Source organism: Schistosoma haematobium, assembly GCF_000699445.3.
Source record: "Schistosoma haematobium chromosome Unknown HiC_scaffold_222, whole genome shotgun sequence".
NCBI classification, from domain to species: Eukaryota; Metazoa; Platyhelminthes; class Trematoda; order Strigeidida; family Schistosomatidae; genus Schistosoma; species Schistosoma haematobium.
In genome coordinates, this window is record NW_026137052.1 from 24,616 (window position 1) to 35,078 (window position 10,463).

The window sequence follows — 10,463 nt, forward strand, 5'->3', positions numbered from 1 at the left end:
TTGGAAATAAATTAGCTGTATAATTGCCGGTGATTTTTGGAGCTAATATTATTGGCAAAAATAATGTCGATTTCTTTCGAACAGTTGCGGTTAATATTACAGCACCAGCAGAAGATGTTTGCCTTGCAACAACAGCTATTTGTAACAGTTTTGGGCAGACTTTGCATTCAAGCAGAAAATAAGAAATCTATGTATCATGCAGATAATGGTGCAGTAATGGACATTTCAGAAGCATATCCTGTGCAGGATTCAAATCCCTCTATACCAGAAGGAAAACGTAATATTGGTAACGTGTCCAGCTCAGAGCAAGAAAATATTGTGCTAAATGCACATGAAGTTGTGACAATACCAGATGATCAGGAGCCAGATCCTGTAGATGATGCCCAGAGTCCAGAATCAAATGAAACACTACTGGTACTGTCTAGCTGCGAAAATAAACGTCAGCTCGAACAAAATTGTGGTCCACGTGCTATTAGTCGAGAAAGCTATGGTGACTCGTATTCAGAAAATAACTGGAGCAACACGATGAACCAAATTGTACCAGATGTTACTCAAAATCACCGGAAGACAGAATTTTATATTGAGTCAACTTATCCCATTTCTAATGACAGTGTGCCAGATATTGATTCTCAGAATAATGCATATGATTTTGATGAAACTTCTTATAACAATGAGGGAAATATGTCAGCTGAGTCGAATGATGGCCAAAAATCTAATTTAATTCTGTTAGACGTTGACTTTCTTAATGACTCGTTATCTGCTAACGAGATTCATAATGAATTTGAAAATAATGAACTCAGATCAAAGGTCGTTCATCATCATCTAGTCATTTTTAGTGGATTCTCCAGTCAATACAAGAAACATGGTTTAAATAAAGTCCTACTAGTTGTAATTTGGAGCCATAAGGACCCAACATTATTTCGAGGAGGAGGAGAATGTTGAGGAATTTAAAGTCACATATAATTCTTTTTTTTAATCAGAATCTAAAGTTGGAATTTTCAAAAAAAAAAGGGGAGGTGTTATATCCGAGTGGAGATTAAGTTACAGGTAACTTCCGAGGACTATTCATGGACTAATATTCTTATTGTATAACTACTCAACAATTACACTATGTATATTTATATTCCTTTTATGATAAGCTTTATTTTGACCTATAATTTATTATTGTACGATTTACGGTTCTTAAGTTATGTTCAGTTTATTAACTAATGCCTCCCACATTCACAGCCACTTTTTGGGCTTATTTGTGTACAAATATTATTTCCTATTTTATGGTACGTTGCGGTCTGTGTGATTGATATATAAACTAAGTATGCCTGAAATAAACGATCTGCTCTGATTCGGAAGCTGGTATCTTGTTCTGGACTCAAGTGGAAGGGCTCGTAGGACATAGGACCAATAAGGACACTAAACTGCCCACACCGGTTGAACGTCATTGGTTGGCCTAGTGTGAAGATTCGTATAAGTCGTATTCGGATTGGTCGATAGGTCGCGTGATAGCAAAACAAGACATCCAAGTTCATAACAATTGGCGACGGGGATTTTGGCAAAAACAAAATAATTGGGAGACGCAAGGTCATAACAATTGGCGACGGGGATTTTGGCAACAAAGAAATAATAATACGACAAGTGGCGACTCAGATTTTGGAAATAAATTAGCTGTATAATTGCCGGTGATTTTGGAGCTAATATTATTGGCAAAAAAATGTCGATTTCTTTCGAACAGTTGCGGTTAATATTACAGCACCAGCAGAAGATGTTTGCCTTGCAACAACAGCTATTTGTAACAGTTTTGGGCAGACTTTGCATTCAAGCAGAAAATAAGAAATCTATGTATCATGCAGATAATGGTGCAGTAATGGACATTTCAGAAGCATATCCTGTGCAGGATTCAAATCCCTCTATACCAGAAGGAAAACGTAATATTGGTAACGTGTCCAGCTCAGAGCAAGAAAATATTGTGCTAAATGCACATGAAGTTGTGACAATACCAGATGATCAGGAGCCAGATCCTGTAGATGATGCCCAGAGTCCAGAATCAAATGAAACACTACTGGTACTGTCTAGCTGCGAAAATAAACGTCAGCTCGAACAAAATTGTGGTCCACGTGCTATTAGTCGAGAAAGCTATGGTGACTCGTATTCAGAAAATAACTGGAGCAACACGATGAACCAAATTGTACCAGATGTTACTCAAAATCACCGGAAGACAGAATTTTATATTGAGTCAACTTATCCCATTTCTAATGACAGTGTGCCAGATATTGATTCTCAGAATAATGCATATGATTTTGATGAAACTTCTTATAACAATGAGGGAAATATGTCAGCTGAGTCGAATGATGGCCAAAAATCTAATTTAATTCTGTTAGACGTTGACTTTCTTAATGACTCGTTATCTGCTAACGAGATTCATAATGAATTTGAAAATAATGAACTCAGATCAAAGGTCGTTCATCATCATCTAGTCATTTTTAGTGGATTCTCCAGTCAATACAAGAAACATGGTTTAAATAAAGTCCTACTAGTTGTAATTTGGAGCCATAAGGACCCAACATTATTTCGAGGAGGAGGAGAATGTTGAGGAATTTAAAGTCACATATAATTCTTTTTTTTAATCAGAATCTAAAGTTGGAATTTTCAAAAAAAAAAAGGGGAGGTGTTATATCCGAGTGGAGATTAAGTTACAGGTAACTTCCGAGGACTATTCATGGACTAATATTCTTATTGTATAACTACTCAACAATTACACTATGTATATTTATATTCCTTTATGATAAGCTTTATTTTGACCTATAATTTATTATTGTACGATTTACGGTTCTTAAGTTATGTTCAGTTTATTAACTAATGCCTCCCACATTCACAGCCACTTTTTGGGCTTATTTGTGTACAAATATTATTTCCTATTTTATGGTACGTTGCGGTCTGTGTGATTGATATATAAACTAAGTATGCCTGAAATAAACGATCTGCTCTGATTCGGAAGCTGGTATCTTGTTCTGGACTCAAGTGGAAGGGCTCGTAGGACATAGGACCAATAAGGACACTAAACTGCCCACACCGGTTGAACGTCATTGGTTGGCCTAGTGTGAAGATTCGTATAAGTCGTATTCGGATTGGTCGATAGGTCGCGTGATAGCAAAACAAGACATCCAAGGTCATAACAATTGGCGACGGGGATTTTGGCAAAAACAAAATAATTGGGAGACGCAAGGTCATAACAATTGGCGACGGGGATTTTGGCAACAAAGAAATAATAATAACGACAAGTGGCGACTCAGATTTTGGAAATAAATTAGCTGTATAATTGCCGGTGATTTTGGAGCTAATATTATTGGCAAAAAAATGTCGATTTCTTTCGAACAGTTGCGGTTAATATTACAGCACCAGCAGAAGATGTTTGCCTTGCAACAACAGCTATTTGTAACAGTTTTGGGCAGACTTTGCATTCAAGCAGAAAATAAGAAATCTATGTATCATGCAGATAATGGTGCAGTAATGGACATTTCAGAAGCATATCCTGTGCAGGATTCAAATCCCTCTATACCAGAAGGAAAACGTAATATTGGTAACGTGTCCAGCTCAGAGCAAGAAAATATTGTGCTAAATGCACATGAAGTTGTGACAATACCAGATGATCAGGAGCCAGATCCTGTAGATGATGCCCAGAGTCCAGAATCAAATGAAACACTACTGGTACTGTCTAGCTGCGAAAATAAACGTCAGCTCGAACAAAATTGTGGTCCACGTGCTATTAGTCGAGAAAGCTATGGTGACTCGTATTCAGAAAATAACTGGAGCAACACGATGAACCAAATTGTACCAGATGTTACTCAAAATCACCGGAAGACAGAATTTTATATTGAGTCAACTTATCCCATTTCTAATGACAGTGTGCCAGATATTGATTCTCAGAATAATGCATATGATTTTGATGAAACTTCTTATAACAATGAGGGAAATATGTCAGCTGAGTCGAATGATGGCCAAAAATCTAATTTAATTCTGTTAGACGTTGACTTTCTTAATGACTCGTTATCTGCTAACGAGATTCATAATGAATTTGAAAATAATGAACTCAGATCAAAGGTCGTTCATCATCATCTAGTCATTTTTAGTGGATTCTCCAGTCAATACAAGAAACATGGTTTAAATAAAGTCCTACTAGTTGTAATTTGGAGCCATAAGGACCCAACATTATTTCGAGGAGGAGGAGAATGTTGAGGAATTTAAAGTCACATATAATTCTTTTTTTAATCAGAATCTAAAGTTGGAATTTTCAAAAAAAAAAAGGGGAGGTGTTATATCCGAGTGGAGATTAAGTTACAGGTAACTTCCGAGGACTATTCATGGACTAATATTCTTATTGTATAACTACTCAACAATTACACTATGTATATTTATATTCCTTTATGATAAGCTTTATTTTGACCTATAATTTATTATTGTACGATTTACGGTTCTTAAGTTATGTTCAGTTTATTAACTAATGCCTCCCACATTCACAGCCACTTTTTGGGCTTATTTGTGTACAAATATTATTTCCTATTTTATGGTACGTTGCGGTCTGTGTGATTGATATATAAACTAAGTATGCCTGAAATAAACGATCTGCTCTGATTCGGAAGCTGGTATCTTGTTCTGGACTCAAGTGGAAGGGCTCGTAGGACATAGGACCAATAAGGACACTAAACTGCCCACACCGGTTGAACGTCATTGGTTGGCCTAGTGTGAAGATTCGTATAAGTCGTATTCGGATTGGTCGATAGGTCGCGTGATAGCAAAACAAGACATCCAAGGTCATAACAATTGGCGACGGGGATTTTGGCAAAAACAAAATAATTGGGAGACGCAAGGTCATAACAATTGGCGACGGGGATTTTGGCAACAAAGAAATAATAATAATACAAGTGGTGACTCAGATTTTGGAAATAAATTAGCTGTATAATTGCCGGTGATTTTTGGAGCTAATATTATTGGCAAAAAAAATGTCGATTTCTTTCGAACAGTTGCGGTTAATATTACAGCACCAGCAGAAGATGTTTGCCTTGCAACAACAGCTATTTGTAACAGTTTTGGGCAGACTTTGCATTCAAGCAGAAAATAAGAAATCTATGTATCATGCAGATAATGGTGCAGTAATGGACATTTCAGAAGCATATCCTGTGCAGGATTCAAATCCCTCTATACCAGAAGGAAAACGTAATATTGGTAACGTGTCCAGCTCAGAGCAAGAAAATATTGTGCTAAATGCACATGAAGTTGTGACAATACCAGATGATCAGGAGCCAGATCCTGTAGATGATGCCCAGAGTCCAGAATCAAATGAAACACTACTGGTACTGTCTAGCTGCGAAAATAAACGTCAGCTCGAACAAAATTGTGGTCCACGTGCTATTAGTCGAGAAAGCTATGGTGACTCGTATTCAGAAAATAACTGGAGCAACACGATGAACCAAATTGTACCAGATGTTACTCAAAATCACCGGAAGACAGAATTTTATATTGAGTCAACTTATCCCATTTCTAATGACAGTGTGCCAGATATTGATTCTCAGAATAATGCATATGATTTTGATGAAACTTCTTATAACAATGAGGGAAATATGTCAGCTGAGTCGAATGATGGCCAAAAATCTAATTTAATTCTGTTAGACGTTGACTTTCTTAATGACTCGTTATCTGCTAACGAGATTCATAATGAATTTGAAAATAATGAACTCAGATCAAAGGTCGTTCATCATCATCTAGTCATTTTTAGTGGATTCTCCAGTCAATACAAGAAACATGGTTTAAATAAAGTCCTACTAGTTGTAATTTGGAGCCATAAGGACCCAACATTATTTCGAGGAGGAGGAGAATGTTGAGGAATTTAAAGTCACATATAATTCTTTTTTTTAATCAGAATCTAAAGTTGGAATTTTCAAAAAAAAAAGGGGGAGGTGTTATATCCGAGTGGAGATTAAGTTACAGGTAACTTCCGAGGACTATTCATGGACTAATATTCTTATTGTATAACTACTCAACAATTACACTATGTATATTTATATTCCTTTATGATAAGCTTTATTTTGACCTATAATTTATTATTGTACGATTTACGGTTCTTAAGTTATGTTCAGTTTATTAACTAATGCCTCCCACATTCACAGCCACTTTTTGGGCTTATTTGTGTACAAATATTATTTCCTATTTTATGGTACGTTGCGGTCTGTGTGATTGATATATAAACTAAGTATGCCTGAAATAAACGATCTGCTCTGATTCGGAAGCTGGTATCTTGTTCTGGACTCAAGTGGAAGGGCTCGTAGGACATAGGACCAATAAGGACACTAAACTGCCCACACCGGTTGAACGTCATTGGTTGGCCTAGTGTGAAGATTCGTATAAGTCGTATTCGGATTGGTCGATAGGTCGCGTGATAGCAAAACAAGACATCCAAGGTCATAACAATTGGCGACGGGGATTTTGGCAAAAACAAAATAATTGGGAGACGCAAGGTCATAACAATTGGCGACGGGGATTTTGGCAACAAAGAAATAATAATACGACAAGTGGTGACTCAGATTTTGGAAATAAATTAGCTGTATAATTGCCGGTGATTTTTGGAGCTAATATTATTGGCAAAAAAATGTCGATTTCTTTCGAACAGTTGCGGTTAATATTACAGCACCAGCAGAAGATGTTTGCCTTGCAACAACAGCTATTTGTAACAGTTTTGGGCAGACTTTGCATTCAAGCAGAAAATAAGAAATCTATGTATCATGCAGATAATGGTGCAGTAATGGACATTTCAGAAGCATATCCTGTGCAGGATTCAAATCCCTCTATACCAGAAGGAAAACGTAATATTGGTAACGTGTCCAGCTCAGAGCAAGAAAATATTGTGCTAAATGCACATGAAGTTGTGACAATACCAGATGATCAGGAGCCAGATCCTGTAGATGATGCCCAGAGTCCAGAATCAAATGAAACACTACTGGTACTGTCTAGCTGCGAAAATAAACGTCAGCTCGAACAAAATTGTGGTCCACGTGCTATTAGTCGAGAAAGCTATGGTGACTCGTATTCAGAAAATAACTGGAGCAACACGATGAACCAAATTGTACCAGATGTTACTCAAAATCACCGGAAGACAGAATTTTATATTGAGTCAACTTATCCCATTTCTAATGACAGTGTGCCAGATATTGATTCTCAGAATAATGCATATGATTTTGATGAAACTTCTTATAACAATGAGGGAAATATGTCAGCTGAGTCGAATGATGGCCAAAAATCTAATTTAATTCTGTTAGACGTTGACTTTCTTAATGACTCGTTATCTGCTAACGAGATTCATAATGAATTTGAAAATAATGAACTCAGATCAAAGGTCGTTCATCATCATCTAGTCATTTTTAGTGGATTCTCCAGTCAATACAAGAAACATGGTTTAAATAAAGTCCTACTAGTTGTAATTTGGAGCCATAAGGACCCAACATTATTTCGAGGAGGAGGAGAATGTTGAGGAATTTAAAGTCACATATAATTCTTTTTTTAATCAGAATCTAAAGTTGGAATTTTCAAAAAAAAAAAGGGGAGGTGTTATATCCGAGTGGAGATTAAGTTACAGGTAACTTCCGAGGACTATTCATGGACTAATATTCTTATTGTATAACTACTCAACAATTACACTATGTATATTTATATTCCTTTATGATAAGCTTTATTTTGACCTATAATTTATTATTGTACGATTTACGGTTCTTAAGTTATGTTCAGTTTATTAACTAATGCCTCCCACATTCACAGCCACTTTTTGGGCTTATTTGTGTACAAATATTATTTCCTATTTTATGGTACGTTGCGGTCTGTGTGATTGATATATAAACTAAGTATGCCTGAAATAAACGATCTGCTCTGATTCGGAAGCTGGTATCTTGTTCTGGACTCAAGTGGAAGGGCTCGTAGGACATAGGACCAATAAGGACACTAAACTGCCCACACCGGTTGAACGTCATTGGTTGGCCTAGTGTGAAGATTCGTATAAGTCGTATTCGGATTGGTCGATAGGTCGCGTGATAGCAAAACAAGACATCCAAGTTCATAACAATTGGCGACGGGGATTTTGGCAAAAACAAAATAATTGGGAGACGCAAGGTCATAACAATTGGCGACGGGGATTTTGGCAACAAAGAAATAATAATACGACAAGTGGTGACTCAGATTTTGGAAATAAATTAGCTGTATAATTGCCGGTGATTTTTGGAGCTAATATTATTGGCAAAAAAATGTCGATTTCTTTCGAACAGTTGCGGTTAATATTACAGCACCAGCAGAAGATGTTTGCCTTGCAACAACAGCTATTTGTAACAGTTTTGGGCAGACTTTGCATTCAAGCAGAAAATAAGAAATCTATGTATCATGCAGATAATGGTGCAGTAATGGACATTTCAGAAGCATATCCTGTGCAGGATTCAAATCCCTCTATACCAGAAGGAAAACGTAATATTGGTAACGTGTCCAGCTCAGAGCAAGAAAATATTGTGCTAAATGCACATGAAGTTGTGACAATACCAGATGATCAGGAGCCAGATCCTGTAGATGATGCCCAGAGTCCAGAATCAAATGAAACACTACTGGTACTGTCTAGCTGCGAAAATAAACGTCAGCTCGAACAAAATTGTGGTCCACGTGCTATTAGTCGAGAAAGCTATGGTGACTCGTATTCAGAAAATAACTGGAGCAACACGATGAACCAAATTGTACCAGATGTTACTCAAAATCACCGGAAGACAGAATTTTATATTGAGTCAACTTATCCCATTTCTAATGACAGTGTGCCAGATATTGATTCTCAGAATAATGCATATGATTTTGATGAAACTTCTTATAACAATGAGGGAAATATGTCAGCTGAGTCGAATGATGGCCAAAAATCTAATTTAATTCTGTTAGACGTTGACTTTCTTAATGACTCGTTATCTGCTAACGAGATTCATAATGAATTTGAAAATAATGAACTCAGATCAAAGGTCGTTCATCATCATCTAGTCATTTTTAGTGGATTCTCCAGTCAATACAAGAAACATGGTTTAAATAAAGTCCTACTAGTTGTAATTTGGAGCCATAAGGACCCAACATTATTTCGAGGAGGAGGAGAATGTTGAGGAATTTAAAGTCACATATAATTCTTTTTTTTTAATCAGAATCTAAAGTTGGAATTTTCAAAAAAAAAAAGGGGGAGGTGTTATATCCGAGTGGAGATTAAGTTACAGGTAACTTCCGAGGACTATTCATGGACTAATATTCTTATTGTATAACTACTCAACAATTACACTATGTATATTTATATTCCTTTTATGATAAGCTTTATTTTGACCTATAATTTATTATTGTACGATTTACGGTTCTTAAGTTATGTTCAGTTTATTAACTAATGCCTCCCACATTCACAGCCACTTTTTGGGCTTATTTGTGTACAAATATTATTTCCTATTTTATGGTACGTTGCGGTCTGTGTGATTGATATATAAACTAAGTATGCCTGAAATAAACGATCTGCTCTGATTCGGAAGCTGGTATCTTGTTCTGGACTCAAGTGGAAGGGCTCGTAGGACATAGGACCAATAAGGACACTAAACTGCCCACACCGGTTGAACGTCATTGGTTGGCCTAGTGTGAAGATTCGTATAAGTCGTATTCGGATTGGTCGATAGGTCGCGTGATAGCAAAACAAGACATCCAAGGTCATAACAATTGGCGACGGGGATTTTGGCAAAAACAAAATAATTGGGAGACGCAAGGTCATAACAATTGGCGACGGGGATTTTGGCAACAAAGAAATAATAATACGACAAGTGGCGACTCAGATTTTGGAAATAAATTAGCTGTATAATTGCCGGTGATTTTTGGAGCTAATATTATTGGCAAAAAATAATGTCGATTTCTTTCGAACAGTTGCGGTTAATATTACAGCACCAGCAGAAGATGTTTGCCTTGCAACAACAGCTATTTGTAACAGTTTTGGGCAGACTTTGCATTCAAGCAGAAAATAAGAAATCTATGTATCATGCAGATAATGGTGCAGTAATGGACATTTCAGAAGCATATCCTGTGCAGGATTCAAATCCCTCTATACCAGAAGGAAAACGTAATATTGGTAACGTGTCCAGCTCAGAGCAAGAAAATATTGTGCTAAATGCACATGAAGTTGTGACAATACCAGATGATCAGGAGCCAGATCCTGTAGATGATGCCCAGAGTCCAGAATCAAATGAAACACTACTGGTACTGTCTAGCTGCGAAAATAAACGTCAGCTCGAACAAAATTGTGGTCCACGTGCTATTAGTCGAGAAAGCTATGGTGACTCGTATTCAGAAAATAACTGGAGCAACACGATGAACCAAATTGTACCAGATGTTACTCAAAATCACCGGAAGACAGAATTTTATATTGAGTCAACTTATCCCATTTC

At 36.7% G+C, this 10,463-nt stretch overlaps 1 protein-coding gene across 1 annotated transcript; it reads left to right on the plus strand.

Annotated features, from left to right (window-relative positions):
• Window positions 1-8,189: 8,189 nt before the first annotated feature.
• On the plus strand, window positions 8,190-9,562 carry MS3_00004711 (uncharacterized protein). Its single transcript, XM_051212677.1, has one exon. It carries the CDS (start codon window positions 8,277-8,279, stop codon window positions 9,153-9,155), a length of 879 nt encoding a protein of 292 aa, XP_051064066.1. The 5' UTR covers window positions 8,190-8,276; the 3' UTR covers window positions 9,156-9,562.
• The last annotated feature ends 901 nt before the right edge of the window (window positions 9,563-10,463 follow it).